This window comes from Dasypus novemcinctus, chromosome 18 (genome assembly GCF_030445035.2).
Source record: "Dasypus novemcinctus isolate mDasNov1 chromosome 18, mDasNov1.1.hap2, whole genome shotgun sequence".
Lineage (NCBI taxonomy): Eukaryota > Metazoa > Chordata > Mammalia > Cingulata > Dasypodidae > Dasypus > Dasypus novemcinctus.
Genome location: NC_080690.1, coordinates 20699327 through 20726800, shown reverse-complemented (window position 1 = coordinate 20726800; position 27474 = coordinate 20699327). Strand labels below are relative to the sequence as shown.

Sequence of the window (27474 nt, the reverse complement as noted above, 5' to 3'; positions counted from 1 at the left end):
TTGTACACATTTCAGTAGCACTGTAACACCTTAGTTATGTGAAAATAAATGTTAACGGACCTCTGCATACCTCAAGTTTGAAAGCACTGATTAGGAGTTTCTTCCCTAAATGCATTACAGTCTTGCCCTTCAACCTAGAGAACACCACCTAATGATGTGAAAGTTGACAGAGATAATAAGTTAACACTGTGGATTTGGCATTTAATGATTTTTTACGTCCTGCCATTTCATCTAATCCAGTTTCAAGGGAGACCACAACTGTCTACAACTGGAAAGTTACTGGATCAAGAGGAGATCAAGTTCTCACGTCAGTGTGATTTAATTTGGGGATGGTTGATAGAAAAACTCCAAAACACATAGTTGGTAATAAAGGTGTGTGATGTTTCCAACTTGTAACTACAGGATGAATTTTTAAAACTAGCATTTCCTTAAACCTTACCTTTTACTCTCCAAAGCAGGAGTTCTTAACCTTTTTTGTGCCATGGACCCCTTACTAAGTCCACACTATACTTGTATTATTTAATGAATATAACACACCCACACCAACACGTCCCCACAAGAATAATGTTTTTTTGAATTTCAGTTCAAGTTCACCAACCCCTGGTTAAGAATCCCTGCTCCAAAGTAAAAAGGGGCAAATTCTTTCATCATGTGAAAATCTATATAAGGACATGTACAAATTAAGAAGTTCACATCATGTTTGACATGGCTTCCAAGGATTACAACATCCAATACAGTTTGACAACAGCTTCTTGATCAACATAGTTCAGCAGTTTGTTCAACAGTTTGCTATCCCATCTGGTAACAGGTGCTGTGCTGCAATTAAACAGCTACTTAGATTCGAGAGAAGCAAGACTTTAATGAAGAATGCTACAAGTTATGGACAAGAATTAGTTCTCATATTTTAAAAAAAGATTACAGAAAACACTTTACTGAAATTTTTTGCTAAAAAGACAGTCTTCAGGGGTGTCCAAGATTGACGGCAAGCACAACACAGTACAAAAGGAGAAGGGAATGTTGAATTCCAGTGCAAGACACTAACACAGCACAATTAGGGAATCAGGCAGTAGCAACCATTTCACGAAGAATGGAATTAGGCATTTATATTCAGTCAGGGCTTTTTGTTTTTGTTTTTTTTTTTTAAAGCTTTAAAAGTCCATCATAAGGAAAGGAACTGAAGGGAATTGAAAAGGGAGGATTTGGGGGGAATAAGGGAGTGGGAGGCTAAGCTTATCTATTATCACCATTTTACCAAAAAACACAGTGGTTCAACCACACAGGAAGTGTGCCCAGCAAATATTAAGAGCAAATGCCAAGGCAGTCAGGTCTACATATGGATGTCACAACTGGCTAAGAGACTCTGATTCCACAAGGACTGGTCTGTCATCAATCTGGGCTCAGATGAAGTTCCTTGCATTTGTTTCAGAAGGCCAAAACTTTACCTGGAACAAGTTCACTCTGAATAATGCTCACGTTGCTGGTTTTAACAGGTCATGAAGTCATATATGGCTCCTAACAAACTCCACCATTTCCTAGGAGAAGGTTCTACTGATTACCAGGGCTTTAAATTCAAGCAAATCACTAAAGAAGAGAAACATTAATGATATCCTGGCACTATATAAGCTGTGTGCCTGACACGTCTGCATAGGACGTGGGGGTGGGCTTGGCTTGGCTTCATCTCCAACAGCACTGAAGTGGAATTGGGACCTCCCCCACCTAGGAGGAGATTGCCCAGAATTCTCATCCCAGCTCAGCTTCTGAAATAAACAGCACACTATCAGGGGCTATTATTAGGAACCATGCTCCTGTTCATTCTGTGGAAATGAAAGCCATTTCAGTTGATGCCAAGTCTCTTCATGGTCCGCCAGCGATCCTTAATCATCACAGCTGTTCGGTTAACAAATGGGTAATTTTTAGAAATGGCAGCCCAGTTTCCTTCCCCGTACTTCTCTACTCCAGCCTTGACCCACTCACTTTCTTCTACAGTCCACTTCTGCAAAAGAAAATGAGAAGACTAATCACAACTTATCTGGGCACTCATTTATGTTTTCTCCAATATGCGGAAGAGAGAAAAATCATAGAGAATAATCTGAACCCAAAAGCAGCGTTTTCAAACATGACATAGATAATAAGTTAATACTGTGGATTTGGCATTTAATGATTTTTGATGTCCTGACATTTCATCCTTAACTAATAATCACATCGCTGTTCAAAACTTAAAACGTGTATGTTGTTAATGGTTCAGAAAGTGTGGCAAGCTTCTGCTGCCTAGATGTTTCTTTCAAAAAATAACTATTACTTTAACTTATTTCATTTTATCTAGAAATCTCAAATAGATTTCCACGAGATGCCTGGGTAATCTATGCCTATGGGATGTAGAACTTATCTCTGTTCTACCCACACAACCAGTTATCAGGAAAGACAATTTAAAATTACCTGCTTTCTTGTCACACTGGTCGCAGTGTCTTCATCTGGTGCTAGAAAACATTAAAAAAGAGGCTAATTTCAGAGTTCATCTTTCTCTACACAAACCACAAAAAGAAGACATAGTGCCCCCAAAGGGAAAATTTAATTCAAATTTCACAACTGTACAGAAGTAAAAGGTCACCACTAAATGGTAGTTTATGTTTTTTCTCTTTATTTGCAAGACACCAGTCATTTTATCCCATGGGAATTTGAACAAAGCAAGTGCTTTACAAACAGGCACTAAATACTGTTGATGATGGATCTCAGACTCTTTAGAAAAACCAACATCACTTTCTATAAAATTACAAGGGGATTGTGGTATTTAAAAAACAATATAAACATAAAAATAATTTCTGCATAATAACACCTTGCTAACCACTGCTTTCAGGTAACATGGTTTTATTGTTTTATATCAGAAATTGCAAATCTCTTTACCTAGGAATGAATTGGTTCTCTTTCCTAAACAGAAGAATGGGGTAACAATTACTGCTCTGCATTCTCACAGACCATGTGAGATCTGCTTAAGATCTACCCTCCTCTTTGAGAAAGCCTCAAAACACATGCATCAAGATAATTTCTGAAAAGGCCAGAGGGCTACAGAAAGGTACACAAGTATAAAAGTCATGCAATTTCAAGCCAACAAGGGCTGATTAAAAAGCTGCAAAAGGCAAATGTATATGAACATGAAACTTGTCAGAGTGCCCCAGCAGTCGTCACTGTCCCAACAATGTTTCCTAAGCAATGGAGGACGGTGGCTGAAGAAAAGGAACACTCACTTACAGGAGCAGCTTACTTATTTTTAAATTATGAAGTTTTTCATATACAGTGGAAGCAGGTTTCTAAAGCTGACCAATCTTTACTGCATTGGATGGGGATATCTGCTAGAATTTTTATACCCTGTTGTTTTTAAATAATGCTATTTTTTTTCTGTACTTCCTATTTTTGTCTGATCTTGATCTTGCCAACTATTTTTGTGCCAGTGAAGATAATTTTCAGGGACAAAACTTGGGGGATCAGCAACAGAGCACTGTTGTCTATGTTAAAAAATCTACAGAAGAACCCCAAAATTGAAGCTTAGCATCTGGCTATTTTCCATTCAAATGCAAAATATGTGGTGGGAGAGATTTTAACACACAAATGCTATGAAGTTTAGAATTATGAAAAAGTGAAGTTCCTGTTCTTAGGAAAAAGCGTTTCTATATACAAACTGGTAAGAGATCTTTTACTTAACAAGAATTACAGGGAATAATATTTTCTACTGTTCTAATTAAAGCATATTAAGAATAACATCAACCAAAATTAAATACCACAGCATTTACTAAAATAGGAATTTGCTTTAAACATGAAGTGCTGCTTTGCTTATGAATCAAAATGAGGTCAGGAACTTATCAAGCTTTTTCTAGTTTGGAGAAACAGGTTCTAGAACATTGTATGTGGCGTTAACATGCATCCATCCTTCAGCAGGGGTTAAGGGGAGGCCAAGGAGAATCTCCTAGCTTACCATGAACTTGAAACAGTTCATCCTCTTCCACCCAAGTCTCTTTTTCTTCAACCCCATTAGAGTTGTTCCATTTGCCTTTGGGTACTCTGAGGGGAGATCAACGAGAGAACGAGGTTTAAAACAAATCCATTCTGGGTTGGCCCCACAGTATGTCTTTGATTCACTTGCTGCCCTATGTTCCTGTCTTCTAAGTGAGCACTTTTTTGAGATTCACCCACACACAACTCCCACATCTACCTTTTTTCCTTAGCTGGCTGGATATTTCCACCTGAATATCCCTCATACTCAACACTGAATGCATCACTGCCCCCTCAAAATCTATTTCATGGGATTTGTTTTTTTGATTCTTTTAAAAATCTCAGCATTCTTCTAGCCTAGAAACTGTGAAGCTACTAACTCTTCCATCTTCTTCACGGACATGCCCTATTCTATCTCCACACTGATCTCCTTTCTCTTCCCATTCCCCTAGTTCAAGCCCATGGTCCCTCTTTCTCCATTATTAAGCTAGGCTCTTAAATGGAGTCTCTGCCACTAGCTTCCTCCTCTTCAAAGTACTACAACAGCTACATCTCTTCTCCATTCCATGATGGCATTTCACTGCCTAAGAAAGGAAGCCTAAATGCCTATATGGGGAATCAAGACCATCTAGTTTGGCCTGGGTCAATTTCCCACCACTAAGGGCCGCCCCCCCCTCAACTCCCTCACCACACCCATAGCCACACAAACAACAGGGCCACCCTGCTTTTCTCTATATTCCTCCAATAAATACTGCACTTTCTTGCCTCTCTATATACTGTTCCCTCTGCTTGGGATTCCCTTACCTGCCAAGTGAAATCCTACCTATATTTCAAGGCCATCATTCTCAATGAAACCTTCCCTAACTACCTTTCTTCTTCAACACACACAAAAAGCCCCAGTCCAACTCCTCTGCCCCTGTGACACAGTACTTATTCAACAGCCATTTAAAACATACCTTTAACTACAAGCCCCTCAAAGGCAGGGACCACCTCTTCATTTGTATACCCCAAATACCCAACACAATAGCACACATCCTAACATGAGCTGGAGAAATATTAGCTAAACTATTATTGGGACTATCAAAGAGCTGTAAAAGATCAGAGTAATAAGCAAACAAGAACCCTTCCAGTGAATGTAAAACTAAGTACTTTGGTGTAGCCAAAAACCCCAAAGCTGCCAAATAATCCAAAACCCAAATTAAATAAAAACTATAGTATTATTTTCTAAGAAACTTTCCCTTAAATTCCGTGAGTTTTCTATGAAAGTACCTAATCAAGTAGCTGAGACAAATGGTGGATTATTTATGTTTATAAATTGAATCATATCCCCAAAATGTTTTTTTTAAGGAGGTACCAGGGATTAAACCTAGGACCTCATACATGTGAAACACACTCTACACCTGCCTCTGCACCAAAATGTTATTTCTAAGAAGAATTTCTTCAGACAGTGGGAAAAAAATATTATGAGGGTTCTTCTTTCTCAGGCTATTAGCCTTGTTAATGATTTAGAAATAAAAGTCAGACTGGGTTACAGTTTTCCTATTGACCTTAGCTCAGTGCTAGGATAAAACTGATTCTAACTTCTGTGTTCGCTAGCCCATCATTTTCTCATAACTGCCCTCTCTTCCTGCAGTCTTCCCTGATCACTTTAGTACCTTTCCCTCCTCTGAACTCCCAGCACTGATTAAATGCACAGATATTTTGGTACTTATTTTATGCTTTCAGATGATGGTGTTGTGTTGAGTGCCTAATTTCTCAGGTTCTGTATGGGGATGAGGTCTAGGTTCTACACTATTAGATGACTGTGTGAGTCTGAGCAAGTCAGGTCACTACCTGGCCCTCACATTCCTCATTGGTCAACTCAGAACTTGGCAGTGATCTAGCACTGGTTAGCAAACTACAGCTTTTGGCTGCTTGTTTTTGTCCAGTTCTGGAACTAAAAGTAGTTTTACATTCTTAAAGCACTGTTAAAAAGAAGAAGAAGAAGTGAGAGAGACCTAATTTGGCCCACAAAGCCTAAAATATTAACCCTCTGGCCTTTCACAGAAGTGTTGGGTATAATCCCTTAAACTCCAAGAACAAGAATTGTTTGATTTGGTTAATAAATGTCTGTTAAGCACTTGCTCTATGCAAGATGCTATGGAGGATATATAAGTCTAAATCATGGCTCCTGCCCTCCAGGTAACATATCCTTATCCTGCCTTCCCCTCCTGGTTTCTCCCAGGCCTGTACTCCTCATCTGACAGTATTCTTCATCCACCCTAACTCCATTCCTACAGTGTGAAGCAGATGTCAAGAGCTCTCAGTGATGTCTAATCAGGTCTTCAAATCAGTTGCATTAAAATTATCTGAGGCCTATTTAGAAAAGCAGATTCCAAAGGATTCCCCACCCCCACTTTCTAAATCAGTAGTCAGGAACCTAGGAATATGTAATTTTTAAATATTCCACAAGTAACTGTTTGAGAACCTCTGCCTAGCAGAAAGAAAAAAGAGACTCGATTTGGCCTGTCTGCCCATCCAGACTTTATCCTTTCATTTCTCTTCTGTGCACTGATTCTCCTGCCATACAGACAGTATGAAAGTATTCTGAGCATACGAGGCTTCCTCGTGCCTCTACGTAAACAGGTACCACTGCCTAGAATCCCCAGCTCCCCAATATACTTGATGACCTCCTCTTATCCTTCAAGATAAGCTCAACATCTGCTCCTCTGCAAGGTGTCTCCACTAACAGCTTTGCCAAGCAGGCTCAGGTCTTCTTACTGAGCTCCCAGGGTACCTCACAGGGTCACTAGCTTTTGCTATAAAGGGCTAGATAGTATTTTCAGCTTTGTAGGCCATACTGTCTGTCACAACAACCGAACCTGCCTCTCACCTAGCTTTTGTATAATAGCAGGAAAGCAGCCATAGACAATATGTAAATGAATGGATGTGGCTGTGTTCCAATAAAATTTTATTTATAAAATCAGGCAGCAGGTGAATCTGGCCCAGGTCATATTTTAGCAATCTCTGCTTTAGAGTACCCATCACACTTCATAACATACCCTTGACATATGCAAAAGGTAACTATGTCTGAGACATTCACAAATCCTCACATTTACAAAGACCACCATAATCATGCACTCTCCCTTGAGTTTCCTCATCTGTTAGTGGGAACAATACCTACAATTCACAGAATTGCTGTGAGGACTGAATGAGATGTTTCAAATGAAAACAATAAAAGAGTGTTGAGCTGCACCTGCTTACCCATCAGCTCTGCCCACTTGCCAGCAAATTACTCACTTCCAAATGCAGGTGCAGAGAGTACAAATTTGTGCCCGAGTATAAATTACTTAGTAGACACCACAGTCCTTCCAGGGTCTCTGCACAGCTACCATAAAGAAAAATGGTACAGATGGCAATGACTGTGGGAGCTCAGGAGAACGGGTCACTTACAGCAGAGGTGACCAGGAAGTATTCACGGAGAAGGAAGTATTAAGAGCAGCAGCTTGGCGTATGTCGTGTACTGGACATGGGCTTTGTGTCAAACTGACTTGGATTAAAATCCCACAGTCAGCTGTGTGACTTCAGGCAAATTATTAACTTTTCTGAGTCTTCCTCAGAGTCTTCCTCATCTATAAAATGAGGCTAATATATCATCTCAGAGTAAGGACCATGTGAAAGTGGTTGGCTTGGAGAAAAAAAAACAACTTCAGCTTCTCTTCCCTTTGAAGGACAAATGGGATTTTGACAAGCAATGATGAAGGGATGATAGTCCAACTGTGGGCACTGAGAGGAGCAAAAGTACAGGAGTAGAAACCAACACAGCAGGTTCCAGAGAGAGTAAGCGAACCAATGAGGAAGGACCCACAATAGGGCACAGAGAATAGCAAAACTTGAAAGCGAGGTTTGAGTCATGTCATGGGGAGCAAAATTTAATCATTCTAACTACTGTCCCACAGAACCTAGTAGAATGTGTGAGATTAGTAAATCTCTGAATTTGCCAAGTCTCAAATGCTCATAGAAGTGCAAAGCTATAAATATTCATCCATCTCACTTAAGGACCAAAGTATAACAGCCCAATTCAAACAAATTTCTTTTAACAAAGACTAATATTTAGTAGACAAGCACTCAGAAGTTTGCTAAAAATGAAGCCAGCAATGAGTAAGAGACTCTGAAACCCTTCCATTCCCACATATGCCCTAGTACAATGCCTAGAAGCCCAAGTTTGGGGCTTCAGAATTGGTAGGGATGGCTATATTGTCACTTCCCACTCCTGAGTCACATTCTAGCAGTCTGGGCAAGCCTTGATGGTGAATAACTTAGCTGATGGTTACTTCATTCATGGAAGCAATACTAGGCCCAACCAGGACCACCAACCAGCCCCAAAACTGCTACAAAGAGGGTCTTCATACTTGGAATTCTTCTCCCCAAGGAGGGGTTGGTTGAGAACGGTGGGCCTGGAAGGTGATGCCGGAATAACCTCCTGAGAAGAATTGAGGCCCACAGTTGGCTTGGTACTCTGGCTATCCTCCTCCAAAACCAATCTGCTTATTGTCATGCGCTTGTTTTTGAGCTGCAGTTCAGAGCCACCCTCACCAGGGGCTGAACTTTCGTTTTCATCTTTTCTCAGTCTCTTGTTTTTGAGGGCTGGTGATGGTAGGAAAGCCTGATTAGGAAATACGAAATCCTTCTGGTCCAGTTTTGAGAAAACTGCCTCAGAATCCTGTGCACCAGACAGAGCCTTGAAAGCTGCTTTCAGGGTCATAATTCCAATCGTGGTTGTAGTATTCTGTAGATGCCTAAAAATAAAACATAGAGATCAGTTTCATGAGTGCTGATGTTCATCCAAATAGCCACAGCTTTTTCAAAGTGATGCTTCAACTTAGATAGGGAACTTCTCAAGTTAAGGATTCTCTATGAAAAGAAAGTGAAACAGAGGCTGACTTAACACATTTATTTATGAAAGCCTCCATTTATTAACAGGTGTAAATAAGGTTTTAAATATGATGAATATATTAAATTATAGAGTTTAATTCCAAATAAGAAAACCTTAAAGGAACTATACTCCCTCTATTGGCATGTTTAACCTATGTGCTAATCTAACCCTTTTAGTTTGTATGGACCAAAGTAATGTTTTCTATTATGTAACTCTGAATAATGCTTACTTACAAGTCTACCTGGGCAAACAACTGATAATCCAGCAATATCACCTTGAACTCTAGACTCTTCTTCCAGCCGTCCCAATCCATCCCTCAGGTAAGAGAAGTTAAAGGCTTGTCTCCACTCTGCCCCTTTCTCCTATAATATTCTTATGAATGGGAGCTTAAGAATTCTCAGAAAAAGAAGCATGCCATACTGTCTCTGGACAATGAGAAAACTGCCTTTTAAAAACAGACTTCATCTATCATTTGGAATAATGAATATGCTTTAAGGAAAAGTCACTAGAAGGGAAATAGGCAGCTTGTATTCCAAACCTAACTGGCAGATGAGTTTTATTGGCCTAACCTTTTTTAAAAAAAAGTTGGGATTAACTGCCAACATTAAAAATCTGGGAAATATCACACAAAAACTTGAACAATCGAACTCTAGGGCATTCTTGGACATTCCCCCGTAACAACAATCACATGAAGATGAAAAAGCATATGATCCCTGATTCACAGTTCCACACTCAGAATTGTCTTATCCTAGACACACTTCCCTCCCTTCATTTCCTGCCAGCTACCCCACCCCACAAAGCATCTAAACTTGTGTCCCCTGCTTTAGCACTGGTCTTGAGAATCCAATTTACAGCTCTGAACAATGCTTCCTGATAGCAGTAAGAGAGTAGGTATTCACAAAGAAGTACTAAATAGATATGGGCAAGAAATAGGACCTCTGAGGAATAGCTAGTCAGGAACTTGTCAGGGGTTCTAGACATCCTGTCTTCAGTATTTTTATTTTCCCAGAGTATGCCATGTTATCTCCCACAGTGCCATGTACAAGTCGCCAAGAGCAACTGGTCCTACTTTAGGAAGACTACTTTGCTTCCAACTGATTGCCCCAATGTTTCACCAAAGATCACAAGAGGGCATCCCTCTCACCTTGCAGGTTCTCTGAGTGGCTTTTCCACAGGTTCTAGTACTGGCTGTTTATCTTCCTTCACTGTACTTGAGGCAGCAGACTCAGATTTCAAAGCCTTTTTGGCCATCTTGGAAAGGAAGAATGTCATCAGGAAGAGGAAGCCACAGAATGTCATTAATTCTCTGCTTCTTTCACCATGAACACACTCAATATGCAAACAAGTTCACTTATAAATCCAATCTAGGCATAAACTGGAGGATGTAAAAAGGGAGAGACCTTACAAAGATTTTCCAGTTACCTGGAATTCAAAGGAAGGAATTTCAGACTAGACTCGAGTATCCTGACACTTGATCCCCAAAGATTCCAAGGTACTTGCTTTTCCAGTAATTTGACATTTGCCAAATTACTGCTAAATCACTGACACAATCCTAATAAAGACCTGGGAGATCTAATGTTTTAAGACAGAATATTTTTAACATTCTCAAAATCCTGGTTAAAAAAAACTACCAGCACCAAAACAAAACAAAACACAAAACACCTCTCAGTGTTCTTTTATCATGGTCTACCATACAGGACAGCCTGGATTCTAATTCTTCCACATGCTGTCCCCAGCCTCAGTGCTTCTGTTCTGTGCATATCTCTTTGATCCAACTAAAGAATGTCTTCATCATTTGTCCTCTTCTGACCTTATTCTACTTCTAGTTATAACTTTTATCCAAGGTCATGCCTGCTTCCTAGTAACAACTCCATTAGGCCGCATCTACCAAACTATTCTTCCTCCAAAAGCTTAGCTCAAGTTTCATCTTCTCTGAAGTGAAATGTTCTCTTTATGCACAACAGATGAATCACAGTTAAAGGAGATAAAAATGGGAGCAAGGAGATCAGGTGTGTTCTACTTGCCTCTGCCAGGATCCCTGCTTCTGCACACTTAAGGCCTTTTATTAAGGAAGACAGTGAATGTAATCCAAAGTCTTTTTCACACATTCTCTATTCTCACTTCTGAAATAAGCAGACCCTGTTCTAAATTCCTGCACATCCTCAAGGTCACATCACAGTAATAGGAAGAGGAAAGGCTAAGACTCACTGTGAGGAGGTAGGGCTCTGTGTCATCCAGGTGGCTCTCCAGAAAGCGCAGCATCTTCTGCTGGAAGGTCTCATAAGAAAAGTTCTGGATAACAGGGTGGGCCAAGTTCTTTTCACGGATAATGTTCAGGAGATCGTTTCTCAGCTTCTACACAAAGGACCAATATTTATACCATGAGAAAGGAGAACTCAATAAAAAAATCGATGATGACTTAAGAAGGAACTCTATCGGAACTTTCATAATGCTGCCGATGAAAATCACTGGTACACAAAGAAGAAGAGAAGTTCAACACAAAGGACTGGTCAATAAATTATAGTTCAGCCAGTATGTGTTACTATGTACTTATTTTCTAAAAAAGGAGAGCAGATGTAGCTCAGTGGTTGAGCGCCTGCTTCCCATGTATGGAAGTCCTGGGTTCAATCCCTGGCACCTCCTAAAAAAGAGGAAAAAGCTTCTTATGTGCTAACATACGGAATGATCACCAACATATATTAGTAGGTAAAAGGAGTGATTTAAAAAGTGTTCATAAAAATATGTAGAACATCCCATCACGTGTGTTGAACAGGAAACGTGTCTGAATACACAGATACACAAATGCACATGTGTTTGCTTGCATGTACATAGAATATCTTTGAACATATAAAAGAAAAAATAACACTTTTCTCTCTGAGGAGGGGAACTAAATGGCTGAGGGTCAGACATGAGAAATTTCACTAGGCCCTTTGTACATATATTACCTTTTCAAAAAATGTAATTTAAATTTTAGAAGGAAAAAAAGTAAAGCAAGATACCACATTTTCAACCCTACACAACTGAGTGTTAAGTCCTCACCAAGGCAGATTCTCCTTGCAGCTCCAGGATCAGCATTTATATAAACAACATTAGAAGTGTTACAAAACTTCTTAGCTTAATACATGGTACTGATGGCTCTAAATATAAATCTGCCATGAACTTGGTAAGATTAGGGCAAGTAAATGATTTATTTAACTTGTCTGATGAAAAATGATGAAAAGTCAATCTAATAGTAAGTCATCTTTAGATATGAAAGACAACATGCTAAAGGTATAGGTAATATTCCTAACAAAGAACTGTTCCCCTATTTTCCCAGAGAAAGCAATGGGATGGATTTAAGCCCTGGAAGCAAAAATATATCAAATTTACCTGAGTTGTGGGGTCTTTGGACATATGCTTTTTCAAAATTTTTGAAGCCTTTTCGAATTCTTTGTTTTTGATACAAATAATGACAGCCTAAAAAAAGGGGGAAAACATTTTTTTTAACTGTCGTAACAATGACATGTAATCAGGATATCAAGTATCAAAATAAAGGTAAAACTGAATCTTACATACCCAAGAACACTTTCATATTAAGCCAAATTCCTGTCCTTAAAAGTAACAATTATTGTTCAATTATCTGTCATCCTAGACAGAGGTAAACTTTTAGTCCATAGGACGGTAGCTTTTCAACATTACATTGGATTTTTTAAAATGGCTGATACAGCAAAATCTGATCTCCTGGATTATACACCAATTACCCAATTTGAATAGGACCTCCTAAGGAAAGGCAAAATGGGCCAGAGTCATTCAAGGTCCCTGTAAGATCATGATTGGCTCTGTTCTTTTTGAAGCAAAAGCTTTGATAAAATTTTTTATGAAGTATTCTGAAAAAAAAAAAATGTGATTTGCTGACCAAAGAGTTCTGCCTGTTCCTTTCAGGGAAGATCTGAGGTCGGTTCTATTAGGGAACCCACACAGCCTCTCACCACAGTAAACCCAACTGGCAAATTTAGTTAAAATGTGCAGGAATTACTGAGACTAACAAATCCAGCAGCAAATAAAGAGGACAAAGTTCCAAGTAGAATGAGATGGTCTTATCAGCCAGAGAAAAAGAAAAGTCCTTCTGAAAATAAAGAAGAAATTTTAAAGACATTCATGCACATTTTTAAGAATTGAAACAGCCAATTAAAATTGGGAGCATTTCAAGTATCTAATAGGTTACAGTATCTATCTTAAATCCTGTCTCAAAGAGAGAGATAGAGAGATAAAGACATAAGATTTGTTTTTGAAAGACCACACACACACACATACACAAAGAAACGGAAAACTCATTTATAGGTATTTTCAGTCTTCAGAAGGAAGAATGTTTAAGGAGAAAGAGCATCTTGGTGATTCTGTCCTCAACACACTGAGCACAGCTATACAGCACAAAAGAAAACTCGTGTGAAATGCTCTTCAATAAGCAGGCATAACTATAAGTTTTTGTTGTCCAAAAAAGGTACAAAGTCTTTTCATTCATTTTAATCAGATAATCATATTCAATTATATATTTTCAACAGAAAAAGACTATATTTATACTTTCTTGAATACAAAGGTTTACTTTTTATAATCATAAAATTCTTAAATTTTTATAAATTGTAGGTCATATAATTTTTAACTTACTTGCAATAAAATTAAGATTTTTTGTTGTTGTACAGTCCTGAATTTTAATACATATAGACTCCTATAACCACAATGATATAAAACTTCTCAATCAATCCACAAGCCTCTCTAGTGTTACCCTCACTTTCCCTATCCCTAAACCCTGGCAACCACCCATCTTTTCCCATTATTGATTGGTCTTCTCAAGACCATCTTATAAAGGGAATCAGAGTATGTAGCTTCTATTTTTTAAAGGATGTAGCCTTTGAAATGGCTATCACTAGCATGTCTTTGAGATCCGCCCATGTTGCTGCAGTATCAATAGTTCATTCTTTTTTATTGCTGAGTAGTATTCATTGTATCTATGTACTACAGTTTGTTTCCATTTACCCACTGAAGGATGTTTGAGTGGTTTCCAATTGTGGGTGATTATGAGTACAGCGGCTACAACATTCATGTATGCAGGTTTTGGTGTGAACATATAACTTTTCATTTCTCTAAGGTAAATACCAGGAGTGGGGATGTAGGAAAAGTTTGTTTTACTTTATAAGAAACAGCTCACCTGTTTTCTAGAATGGCTTTACCATTTTGCTTTCCTGGCAGCAGAGTATGAACTCCAGTTGCTAATGTATACCAGCACTCAAGACAGTTATTTTTTAAGGTTTAACCATTCTATTAAGTGTATAGTGGTACTCATTATGGTTTTACTTTGTATTTCTCTAATGGCTAAATGATGCTGAGCATCTTTCATGTGCTTGCTACCCATATGTTCTCTTTGGTGAGTCTTTTGCCAATTTCTAATAGCATTTTATAGGGTTGTTTGGTTTTTTTTGAGCTCTTTATTTATTTTGGATACAAGGCATTTTTCAGATATATGATTGGCAAATATTTTCTCCCAGTCTGCATTTTGTCTTTTCATTCTCTTAAGTCTTTATCAGAGCAAGGATCTGATGAATCAAATTCATTAAAATTCTTTTATGAATCATGCTTTTGGTGTCACATGTTAAGAACTTCTTGCCTACCTCCCAGTCATGAAGATTTTCCTTTTTCTAAAAGTTTTAGTTTAAATAGGGTTCCTTTTTTCATCTCGATGTCCAATTGCTTAAATACCATTTGTTGAAAATATATCCTTTTTCCACTGAATGCCTTTTTCCATTGAATTGCCTTTGCATTTTAGTCAGAAATCAATTTTAAATTTGCATGGGTCTATTTCTGGACTCTCTTCTGTTCCTTTAATCTATTTGTCTACCCCTTTGTCAATACCACACTGTCATGACTACTGTAGCTTTATATAATTTCTTAGAATTGGGTAGTGTGAATCTTCCAACTTTTTCAAAATTGTTATTTTAGTTCATTTGCCTTTCCTTATAAATTTTATAATCAGCTAGTCTGTATCTACAGAAAATCCTGCTGAGATTGTGATTGCATTAAATCTGTAGATAAATTGGAGAGAACTGATACCTTAACTATTTTAAATCTTAAATCCATGAATATGTTTCTGCATTTATTAGGTCTTGATTTCTTCTCATCAGCAGTTTGATTTTTCCACACACCAATCCAGCATGTTTTGCTAAACTAATACTTAAGTATTTTTCTTTTCTTTTTGGAACTATTGTAAATGGCATTGTTTTCATTTCATTCCCAATTTTTCATTGCTAGTATATGGAAATACATTGAATTTTGTGTCTTGTATGCTGAAACTCTGCTAAACTTATTTTCTATACATACGCATGCCATCTGCAAATAGGAAAAAAAATTCCTTCCTTTCTGTGTGTCTTTTATTTATTTTTCTTGCCTTATTGCACTAACAAGGCCTTCCACTATGAGGCTGAATAGAAGTGGTAAGAATGGATGCTCTTGCTTTATTTCCTATCTTAGGGACAAAGTATTCTTTTCCATTATGTATGATGTTAATTGTAAGACTTTTTGTAGATGTCTTTTATCAGGCTGAGAAAGTTCCCTTCTATTGCTGGATTGCTGAGTGTTTTTATCATTAACTAATACTGAATTCTGCCAAGTGCTTTTTCTGCTTTACTTGATATATCAATTGATGTGATCATAGGGTTTTTCTTCTTTAGACTATCAGGGTGGATTAGAATGATTTTTTTTTTAAAGATTTATTATTTTTTTAAAATTTACCCCCCCCTCCCCGCCCCAGTTGTCTGTTCTCTATGTCCATTTTGCTGCGTATTCTTCTTTGTCCGCTTCTGTTGTTGTCAGCGGCACGGGAATCTGTGTTTCTTTTTGTTGTGTCATCTTGTTTTGTCAGCTCTCTGTGTGTGCGGCACCATTCCTGGGCAGGCTGAACTTTCTTTCGCACTGGGCGGCTCTCCTTACAGGGCGCACTCCTTGCGTGTAGGGCTCCCCTACGCAGGGACACCCCTGTGTGGCACAGCACTCCTTGCGCTTATCAGCACTGCGCGTGGGCCAGCTCCACACCAGTCAAGGAGGCCTGGGGTTTGAACTGCGGACCTCCCGTGTGTAGATGGACGCCCTATCCACTGGGCCAAGTCCGCTTCCTAGACTGATTTTTAAACACTGAACCAGCCTTGCATTCCTAGGCTTTATTTTCCCCACTCTGTCACACATTTCAAACAACTGCATCTGCACCCAGGGTTCAGCAGCAGGACAGAGGAAAAAACCAAAAGGGACTGGCCAAAAGTTCTGGGGATCACAGCTCCTCTGGTGAGACAGAAAGAGTTCTCCTTCTTGTTTTGGGGCTCACCCAGCTGGCACTGTCATAACTGGGCCACCACTACTGCCAGGGCAGTATTGCCTAGGGGCTGAGGCAGGAGACAAAAGAAAAAAAGAGAGAAAAAAACTGACATTTCTTCCAACCTAACACTTAGAAGATCCCCTTCCTGCTCCTCGGGCTAAAGAAGGCTTCTGTTGGAGTATTTCTGCTCACACCCAGCAAGCAATTTTAGGTTTCATGCTGCTTTTGAGTCCAGGCCAGGCAATATCAGGAAAAAATGGTAGATTCATCACTTGTTTGTTAGAATTTCAAATTCTGGTCTCCTTTTCCATCCACCTACTACCAGTTACATTTCTGAGTCTTCAGATAGCTGCTCCATGCATTCTGTCCAGAATTTATAGTTGCATTTAAGTGGGAGAGCCAGGGGAGAGTATGCATACTCCATTTCCTCCAGAAGTGGAATGCAGGTCTTACTATATTTAACTTGCAAACTAGAAAAGAAACCTGAGTGCTTTCAAAATTCTTAATTAAAAGTCTGCCCACAGGGGAGTGGGTGTAGCTCAGTGGTTGAGTGCCTGCTTCCCATGAATGAGATTCCAAGGTTCAATCCCTGGTACCTCCTAAGGAAAAAAAAATTCTGCCTCTAAAGTTTGTGCTATGAACTTAACTTTTAAAATGATACAATAATTTCCTGAGAAATCTTTGTTTTTAAAGAGATGAACCATTTTCCTTTTAACTTGGTTGCTTTCAAATAAGTATAATTTCTTTCTTATGTATCTGTTAAGGTTCTTGAGGTATAAGCAACAGCAATGGTCTCTAACTTATTATACAAAGAGAGAATTCCAAGCACAGATTTTAAATACAAAGAGAGAAGGGATTATGTTGGAGAGAAATGTCAGAAAAAACATATTAAAAAGAGAAAACCAAAACTTACAGAACTGGGGGTGGTGTGAGGGAAACACCTGAAGAAGCAGACTTGAAAAAACTTGTCTGATATACCAGATGGGGGCACGGTCCCCTGATATAAGTCCACAAAGTGTGGTAAGGCCACTAAAGAAACTCAAGGTGCTGCTGTTACCAAAAGTACAGGGGAGAATGCTGCATAGCAAAAAAACAACAAATAACTGCTTCCTCAAGAACATGGCACACAGGCTGTTCTTCCTCGTTCTCCAAAGAAATCTGAGGAACCTCTTTTTAGTTAGGAAAAAAACCTAATGTAGTCTCAGTATAATTAACAGCTTTCAGCATCAGTTTTCAAACCTTTTAGTCTCAAGATTCCTTTTTACTCTTAACAGTTAATAAGGATCTCAAAAGAGCTTTTGTTTTAGTTTATGTGGATTATATCTGTGGATATGCACTGTATTCAAAATAAAAAACCAATAAATTTTAAAATATTAATTAGTAAAAATAAAGTCATATGTTAACATAAATAACATTTTTATGAAACATAACTTTCTAAGACAAAAGTTTAATGAAAGGGTAGCACTGTTTTACATATGATAAGCTAGATTCTCACATCTGTTTCCACATTCATACACTGTTTTGGTGGAAGTATTTTTAAAAAAAACAATCCAACCTCAAATAGATATGAAGGTGGAAAAGGGAGGTGTTTTGTTTTTTGTTTTGTTTTGTTTTTAGGAGGTACCAGGGATTGATCCCAGGACCTTGTACATGGGAAGCAGGTGCTCAACCACTGAGCTACATCTGGTCTCTGATGAGAGTTGGCTTTGTTCATTTTTTTTTTTAAGGAGGTACTGGGAATCAAACCTGGGACCTCATACATGGGAAGCAGATACTCAACCACTTGACCTAGATCTACTCCCCTGGAGGGGTATTTTTAATAGCCTTTTCAAAAATTTGTGAATATTATTCTTTGATTCTAGATGAAACTTTAGGTGAACTTTTCATACTCCATTACATTAAAATCCATGAATCTGTCTTGCACATTAAATAGATCTTTTACCCATGTGTGTTTTTATAACATCATGCAATGATCATCTGGAAAATATTGTACACTCCAGAGACATTCATTAAAAATATTCTTAAAATCACATTTGTTAATATCACCACCAATTTCATCAAGAAAGTCTAAGTATTGAAAGCTATCAAGCTCATGAATATAAATTTCCTAAAATTCTAATTTCCATTCAAAAGCTTGATTTTATCACTGGCAGCAAACACTATCAACTGTTTTTCTTCACGTTCTCTTCGTTCATTTTCAGGAAAATGTCTGCCAAACACCCAAGTCTGAAGTTAGTTGTTCTTTCAAGTAAAAATGGTGTTCTACTAAAAAAGTAGCTAGTTCGGGAAAACCACAAGGGCTTTTCCTCAAAACAACCATCATATCTGGTATGCAGTTAAAGTGCTTTATGCATACTTCTTATGTTGTCACATAAAATCCTAAAAAGATATTTATTCCAGAGTCTAGATTTAATAACTTTTACTGTTTCATCAAAGACATTCTTAAGTGAAAATGATATTTTTATGTCACAATGAAGAATACAATGACTTGTAGTACAATTGCCGCTGCCTGGATTGTGCTGCGGTGCCAGCAATTTTACCTAGCTTTGCTCTTGTACCATCAGCACAAATGTCAATAGTGAAAAAGTGACATTTTGGTATTGTTATGGAAATAGTTTTGACCTCAAGGTCCTTCTCTGAAAGGGTTCAGGAGACCTCCAGAGATCCCCAAATATACGGTGAGAATTATGGCTAAACAAATATCTTATTTGATGTACGTTTAAAAATTTTAATATATATTTTTAAACTGTTGTGACACTTGACGAAGCTTAAATGCATTATAAAGCCTCCCCGAGCCTAGAAATCCCATCTTATTTTCCCTAAAGATGACTATTAACAGATTCTATGACTCTAAGTGAGAAATTTTTAAAAATAAATGGAAAAGACAAATGATAAAGTATCATTTAATCACTAGGAGACCAAGGTAACTGTGGCAGCCAATCGCTAAGATGGCCCCCAGCCAGTCTCTTAAGATTTCACCTCCTACATGCATGGCCCTCTTCCACACCCTACCAGGATTGGTCTGGTCTGTGTGACCAATAGCATTTGGCAGAAGGGATGTATGTCACTTCTGAGACTGGGTTATAAAAAGACTGGGGCATGAGTCTTGGGCTTTCGTTCTTGCTCTCTCTTGGATCACTTATTCTCAGTAAAACAAGCTGCCATGCTGTGAGCAGTCCAATGGAGAGACAAGGAACTGAAGTCTCTGGCCAGCAGCCTGCAAGGAATTGAGCCCTACTAACAATCATGCCGATGAGTGTGGAAGAAACTCCTTCAGACCCAAGTTAATCTTGAGGTGACTGCGGCCCCAGCCGAAAAGCCTGATTGTAACCTCATGAGAAACTCTGAGCCAGAACCACTTAACTAAATCACTACCAGATTCCTGACCCTTGGAAACTGAGAGATAGTTTATTGTTTTAAGATGCTAAGTTTTAGGGTAATTTGTTACACAGCAATCAATAACATATAGCTAGTATAACAAAGAGATCAGGTACCTGGTGGAGAATGAAAAAGTAGAAATGAGTCAGTATGAGGAAATGATCAACTATTTTAAGGAAATTTAGGTTGTATTAATAGATATTCCTAATTAAGCCCCCCAACAAGAGATTTATAAGCTTAAATAGTAAATAATAATAAAATAAAAATAAATATGCAGGTCAAAGATGAAGGCCCACAAACACCCTTCCAGAAGAGTGGCGAAATGGCAAATGACTCTTGTGTTCTGAAGGAGCTGCAGTCCTGAATTAGCTACTTAACAGGAGTTGCATGAACTACTCTGAAATGGTACCATTTCTTCCCATTCAAAAGATCCTTAGTTGTTCTGAAAATAGGCATAGATTTCTCTCCTTTGCTAATAAAAATAAGAGTTTTCTAGTATTTTTCCCCAACACAAACCTGACTTAACTATATTAAAAATCTATTCTTGGAATTATTCCTCTTTAGAATTGGATGAAGTTTTAAAAAGGAGCTATGAACCAAATTACCTAAGCATTTTTTGCAAGACCAAAAGTAGTTCCTACCCAATATCCTTAAATATCTATACCTCACATTCCAGTCATTCTTAACAGGGTTACTGGTACTCTGCATACAGTCAAAGGTCTTGTCCAGGCCTTTCTATAACACTAAGTTCTGGCTTTGGAGCACTCATGAAGAAAGCTCCAGGCGGCCCTGCTTCAAGGGAGGATGTAATTCTCCTCTGGCCTGGCCCATAGAACCATCCAAGATCATGGTACCTTGGGCTTAACATACAGAGTTCCTCTAAACCTACCTAGGAATAGTCCCCAAAAGATACCAGGATTTCTGCAATCACAGAAATTAAAAGATAAGCATATCAGTTTATGATAAGGTCTCACTGCTGAGAGCCTTCACAAACTCAGGTGGATACACAGGCAGGATTAGAGTCTAGTATCCCTCACACACTATCCTCAAAACCACAATACCAAGTAATCTGGACTGCTAACAATATGGCAAACCAGAGGCAAATAAGAGCCCATACACAGCTCCTTCCTTCCACCTTTTCTCTCAGAACCGGGCTTTGTAGGTGGTATACAAAATCAAAGAAGATGCACCAGCCACATAAAAATGGTTGCTGTCTATAAGAGGGTTAGGAAAGCACTTTCCTTAATAATAAGCTGTCTCCTTCCATTCTTGAACGGCTTCTCATCTGATGGCTTCACATCTTGCCCTCCTTCATATAGCAGTTAGGCCTGAGTGTTTCCCCCCAGAAATTTCACTGAACTGTCAGCAACAAGCCCTTGGCTGGTACCCATTCTTACATACAAAGACTTGTCAGCCACTACTCAGACAATTGAATAGGTTTTCTCCTCCAAGACTACACTCCTGGGCTCACAGCCCTTCCCTCTTCATTTCTATCACAGGCTTCTCCCAACAATATCCTTGTTCATTAAAGGACAGTATAAGCATAAAATTGAAAAATTCACCCTAGAAAAAGAAAATCTCCATGCATAAGCAGTGTATTTAACAGATAAAGTATAAATAAGTAGTTTTAACACAGTATTGAATTAGCCTTATTATGGTCTTCCTTGCTAAGCCAGGTTTATCTCCCTACCCATATCAAAGGAACCCCCGTCTCCAGGATCCCACCTTTTTTTTGGAGTGGGGGGTGGGGGTGGGGGGGCGGGGGCTTCTTTTCTTACCAGTGTCCAAGGCAATGCTGAGCTATTTTTCTTCAGTCCCCACCTCCCACATCTGCTTCCCCATTCCCAGTAGGGTTATTAGAGAAGAAAAATCTTTTTCTGACTGGTTCCCATAGCTACATCTATATTTTAGATAAAAATAAATTCTACTACTTGAAGCTACCTGAGCTATGACACAGTAATAGTCCTAAATTCCTAGACTCCAACTCTACTAGTTTTTGCTCCTTGGTTTCAAGAACACTGTATGTACCAGCCTTCTACCATTACTATATTTTTCTAGCCAGCTGATTTTCCCGGCTCGTCTGATTCTAATCTTCTGCTCAAAGGGTATATTCCTTAAGCCTCTCTTTCTGTAGGCAATTGCATGAAACAATAACACTAAATCATTCCCACATTTCCCAAGGCCCCAGCTATACTCCTTGGTTTATTATAAACAAGGATGACCAAAGTCTAAGCCAATTACTTCTAGCCTTTCAACAGTGTTCCTGAATAGTACAAAAACCTCAAAAATTTAAGACTCTTCAATGCCAACCTACTTCCCATGTACTCTGGCTCCTCCCAGGAGAGCCACATGAAAGACCGTTAAAATCACAAAAGCTGAGCCCCTGCCATTAATGGTGCTTTTCAAGCACGGAAAGGGGATGCCTAAAGAGATTCACACTGGTATGTGTGTGCACACACATGCTGGCATGCTTTCCTTCTTGCCTCCTGCTTTTCCTCTACCCCACACAGAAAAGATTAAGCACCTGTATCTTCAAAGACCTCCAATTTTTGTTAAAAGAAAAAAGAAAAAACAAAATTAAAACAGAGCCTTACAGCCTCCTTGACCAGTTTTCTACTGGATTCGATCACTGCCTCTGTCAGTGTAAATTCCGTTTTAATCATTTCCAGCACATTGATAGCTGATTCCAGTGGTGTAAGCTCAGCTTCCATATCAAAGGAACAGTCTAGGACAAAGAACACAGTTTTTTCACTTTAAGCTATTTTCTAAGGGGTGAAAAAGTTATGCCACATATATATGTATATATAAGTGTGTGTATACATATATATATTTAAAAGAAACATAAAAATACCTTAAGGTTTGCATTTAATTTGCTTAATACTGGCTATAGGCTTACAAACAATGGCCTTCAACTGTTGGAGAATGAGAAAAGAAGGATCTGAATTCAAACCAATGAATTTAAAGCGACCACATTTTAATGCTTTTCAATAAAGGTTTAAAAATTATGTTTTAATATATGCATTTGCCTCTCGAACTTAAGGATACACACATCCTCCTCAGGTACAAGTGGCCATAAACTGATGATGGTTTGCTAAACAGCTGTTAAGTTCAATTCAGAAATAAAATGCGTTCACTTACTGGCAAAGTCTACCATGAAGAAAGTGTCTACCTTAACATAATTCACCTTAGATAGCAGCACAGTTGACATAAGCAAGAAACAGGTGAGAGAAAAAAATTTAAAAATAAATTTTAAAAATAAGAGGGAGAGAGGGAAAAGAACTCAGAAGAATCTAACTAGAGAAAAACTAGAGCCGTAGAACAGACCCATCCTAGAACTAAAAGAACCACTGAGATCGAGTCGTGGTAGGTCGGACGCCTTAACGCGGTATCCTTCGGTTCCGTATATAAGTTTGAAAACAAAATAATCCTACGTAAGTAAGCCCAGAGAAGAACACAGAAAATAGTCATACCTAAATTTTCCCCTTCTTCAATGCGCGATAGACACTGCATAACACGCAACAGCCGGGACACGGTATGCTCCTTCCCCAGAGGCCTAACAAGCAAAGCTGGGAAAGAAGACATCGTTGGCTCGGTGACCCCCAACCCCGACACCCGGTTCCCGCGGGTCCCCCTCCCCAGCGCCCCAGCTCCCATCCCGCGGCTAGGCCCTCACCCTGCATGATGTCCCGGATCTGTCTGAAGTCCCCGTACCGGCTACCCCGAAAGGCCCGCAGCGCCTCGTGGAAGTAGAACTTGAGCACCCAGCGGTTGACCGCCTCCTCCAACCGCGACTCCCCCGCGCCTCGCTCCGCGGCGCCCCCCAGCCCGGGCTCTTGGCGCCCCCGCCGGGCCCGACCGCCGCTACGGGATGACCGCCGGCCCGCCGCCCGCCCGTTGCCTTCGCTGCTCCCGCCTCCTCCCGCCATCGCGCCCGACCGCCGCGCGCCTTCCCCGCCCTCCCGGCCCGACAGCTTCCTCGGCTGTGACGCCGCGGGGTCACGTACGACGCCCGGGCCGGAAGCAGGGCCCATCGTCCCGGCTCCAGCAGCCATGATACCGACAGCGTTCCGAGCCGCCCGCGGGCTTCTGGGAGGGAAAAGACCCTAGTGCCCCGGGCCTCCTCTCAGACCCCGTAGTTCCCTGTGTGTTGGCCGCAATGGCTCCTGGGATTTGGAGTCCGTACCACCCAGGCCGGAAAATCAACCTGTGCTGGCCGTTAAGTGCCAACTTTTGCCCCAAAGTTACAGGGCACTGTGCTAGATGCGCGGTACTATGTATAAGATATTGAGACACAAATATGCGCTGCTTATTTAACACTTTTGAAATTGTGAGTAACACATGGAGAAAAACTTAAACAAATTTACATTTTAACGTAATTATAAAACGAAGGGAAGTAAGTAGTAGTCTGATGATATTACCGCATGATCTGTAACAAATGTTCCCCACGGTGTGATGTGTTGGTGAAGGGGTGTTGTACGGGAATTCTACAAATGTGCAGGATTGTTTTGTAAATTCACAACATCTGTAATAAAAATATGTTTTTTGAAAAGTAATAGGGTGGTTTTGGGGAAAAATATACCAAATGTAAGATATGGACTATAGTTAGTATTAACATTTTTTTCTCTTTTTTTCTCTTTATTGTTTTTTAAGTGTTACATTTTTAAAAATGTAAGAGGTCCCCATATAGCCCCCACACCCCAGTAGTAACATTTTGACGATATTCTTTCATAATTTGTAACAAATGTTTCACAGCAGCACATGGTGTTGGTGGTGGGACTCCTCTGTGACGTTACCCACGTTTGTTTTGTAAGTTCACAACTTTCACTTCACAACTTTCACTATACATTGTTTATGTATGAATTATATACTTCAATAAAAAAAATTTGCTTAAAAGTTAAAAAAAGAAGGCCAATGTTACTGCACTCGAGGTTAAGAAATAAATAGACTATGGCCAGCACCCCAGAACCCCCAAACATATAAGACACTTAATTTTTTTATTACAAAAATAATATTTTGTTGGAGAACAATTAGAAAAATAATAATTTAAATTAACATTTAAATCCCCTGTAGTTTCAAATGAAAAAATACGTTAACATTTGGGGCTATAGCCTTCCAATGTCTTTTATTTTATTTATTTGTTTTTTTAAAGATTTATTTATTTCTCCCCCCCTCCCTCCATTGTCTGCTCTTTGTGTCCATTCACTGTGTATTCTTCTGTGTCTGCTTATATTTTCATTAGGCGGCTCCGGGAACTGATCCTGGGACCTTCTGGAGTGGGAGAGAGGTGATCATTCTCTTGCCCCACCTCAGCTCCCTGATCTGCTGCATCTCTTACTGTTTCTCATCTATGTCCCTTTATGTTGCATCATCTTGCTGTGACAGCTCTCCGAGTGGGCCAGCATTCTTGCGCAGGACAGCACTCAGCATGGACCAGCTCACCACATAGGCCAGCTTGCCTTCACCAGGAGGCCATGGGTATCAAACCCTGGACCTTCTATATGGTAGACAGGAGCCTAATTGCTTGAGCCACATCTGCTTCCCAGAATATCATTTAAATATCTACTGTGTGTGTCCATTTTTTAAATGGATTATATTATACATATTTTATTATAGCCTTTTTCTTCATTTAACATGTAATGGATATTTTTTCATGTCATTACATATTTGTCTACAGTATCCTTAACATTAACACAGCATTCCAATATATAAATGAACCAAAGTTTTCTTTACTTAATCTCCTACAGTAGGATATTTAGACTATTTTGAAATTTTGTAATTCTGAACAACCTCAATATTAGGAGCATCCTTTTAGCTATATCACACACATTCATAATTATTTCCTGATTTCCTTAAAGTGAAATTACTAAGTCAAAGAACAGGCAGTAAAATACAAATCAGAACATGCCACTCATAACCATTATGCAAAAGCACAATGTTCAGGCTCCTTTTGGCTTTCAAAACCTGAAGAGGATTCTTGCCTGTTTTCCAACCTCTGTTTTTGATCACGTGTGCATGTATGTGTACTATTTCTATTGTTCCTTTTTTCTTTTTTCTTTTTTTTTAAAGATTTATTTATTTTTCTTCCCTTCCCCTGGACCCCAGTTGTCTGTTCTCTGTGTCTATTTGCTGCGTGTTCTTCTTTGTCCGCTTCTGTTGTTGTCAGCGGCACAGGAATCTGTGTTTCTTTTTGTTGCATCATCTTCTTGTGTCAGCTCTCCGTGTGTGCGGTGCCATTCTTGGGCAGGCTGCACTTTCTCTCGCGCTGGGTGGCTCTCCTTATGGAGCGCAAGGGGGCGCACTCCTTGCGCATGGGGCTCCCTTACGTGGTGGCACCCCTGTGTGGCAGGGCACTCCTTGTGTGCATCAGTACTGAGCATGTGCCAGCTCTCCACGGGTCAGGGAGGCCCGGGGTTTGAACCGCGGACCTCCCATGTGGTAGACGGACGCCCTAACCACTGGACCAAGTCCACTTCCCTATTGTTTGTTTGTTTTTTGTCCACTTCTGTTGTTGTCAGTGGCACGGGAATCTGTATTTCTTTTTTTGTGTCATCTTGCTGTATCAGCTCTCTGTGTATGCAGCGCCATTCCTGGGCAGGCTGAACTTTCTTTCGCGCTGGGCAGCTCTCCTTACGGGGTGCACTCCTTGCACGTGGGGCTCCCCAACGCGGGGGACATTCCTGCGTGGCAGGGCACTCCTTGCGCATATCAGCACTGCGCATGGGCCAGCTCCACATGGGTCAAGGAGGCCCGGGGTTTGACCCAGGGACCTCCCATGTGGTAGATGGACGCCCTAGCCACTGGGCCATGTCTGCTTCCCTCTATTGTTTCTTTTTTACCTGCTTTTCCATCTTCTTGCCTGTTTTAGCCTAACTAATCCTGCTTGTCTTTTGAGCCTCATTTGAAAGACATTTCACCCTTTCCTAACTTTCTGAATGAGGATAAATGCCCCTGAGGCTCCCTCGGGAGTACCTCATACTTTGCCTTTCCTGAAATGTTTTCTTCACATACATTTCCTGAAATATACACTCCTTTGGGGTGGGCACCCTGTCTTCCTGTTTACCCCTACATCCCAGAACCAAGTCCAGGACCTGGCACATTCCTTGAGGTTGGATTGAATTGACTAGACATATGAGTAAAGCATTTGGTACACAGTGAAGAACTTTATTGATTACATGTCTACCAGAATGTCTACTGGGCATTCTTGGTGCTCCCTCCCAGAACTTTTGTATTTTTCTCATGATTTCCTAGATACACAGCAGCAGCAGCAGCAATGGCCTGGAGGATTTTATGACTGCACAGTTTTCCTGTACTGATTTCTTATCTCCCTTTCTACCCTTATGAATGGTCTGGAGAGGACTTCAATAAAACCACAGTCCCTCTCTCCTTCTCCAAGTAGTCAAATGATAACACTTATTTACTCCTCTTGTCCAATCCCCAGTTCCAAATCCACTTCTAGTTGCTGGACATCCTTAACTTCTTTGCATTTCTGTGATGGGTTTGCCACAATGACCATGGAAAGCTCATTCCCCACTCCCTCATTGTCCACAATTTCTGTCACACTGGGGACTGAACCTGGGACTTGTACATGTGAAGTACAAGCTCAGTCACTGAGCTGCACCTGCTCCATTGTCCATATCTTCTAAAGGAAGGGAAAGTGAAGTGAGTAAGGAGCATTTCCAGAGAACGGGGTGGGTCAGGGGTGGGTATAGGAAGGAGGCAGGGACATGGCACACAATTCACTTACAGTTGTCTTGGATGCTTTTGGAATTCACCACCTAGTATCTGGTCCCAAATAGAGAAACCCCAGGTCAGGCCTTTGGCAAGGCTGGTGGGTGGTCATGCCCCCTGCCAGTTAGGC

At 39.9% G+C, this 27474-nt stretch overlaps 1 protein-coding gene across 1 annotated transcript; it reads right to left on the bottom strand.

The window, feature by feature from the left end:
• Window positions 1–839: 839 nt before the first annotated feature.
• TERF2 (telomeric repeat binding factor 2) lies at window positions 840–23683 on the bottom strand. Its single transcript, XM_004485132.4, has 10 exons — window positions 23290–23683; window positions 23087–23182; window positions 22211–22341; window positions 12269–12355; window positions 11108–11254; window positions 10044–10150; window positions 8376–8762; window positions 3968–4053; window positions 2437–2477; window positions 840–1993 (listed from the first exon to the last, which is right to left on the bottom strand). The coding sequence occupies exons 1-10, from the start codon at window positions 23666–23668 to the stop codon at window positions 1835–1837; spliced, it is 1620 nt and encodes a 539-aa protein (XP_004485189.1). The 5' UTR covers window positions 23669–23683; the 3' UTR covers window positions 840–1834.
• Between the last annotated feature and the right edge of the window lie 3791 nt (window positions 23684–27474).

Coding starts and splice junctions, on each gene's coding strand:
- TERF2 (XM_004485132.4), bottom strand. CDS start 23,668: ATGGCTGCTGGAGCCGGGACGATGGGCCCTGCTTCCGGCCCGGGCGTC. Junction 22,342..23,086: donor TGAAGAAGGGGAAAATTTAG/GTATGACTATTT, acceptor TCTTTGTCCTAG/ACTGTTCCTTTGATATGGAA. Junction 2,478..3,967: donor TGAACTGTTTCAAGTTCATG/GTAAGCTAGGAG, acceptor AATGTTTTCTAG/CACCAGATGAAGACACTGCG.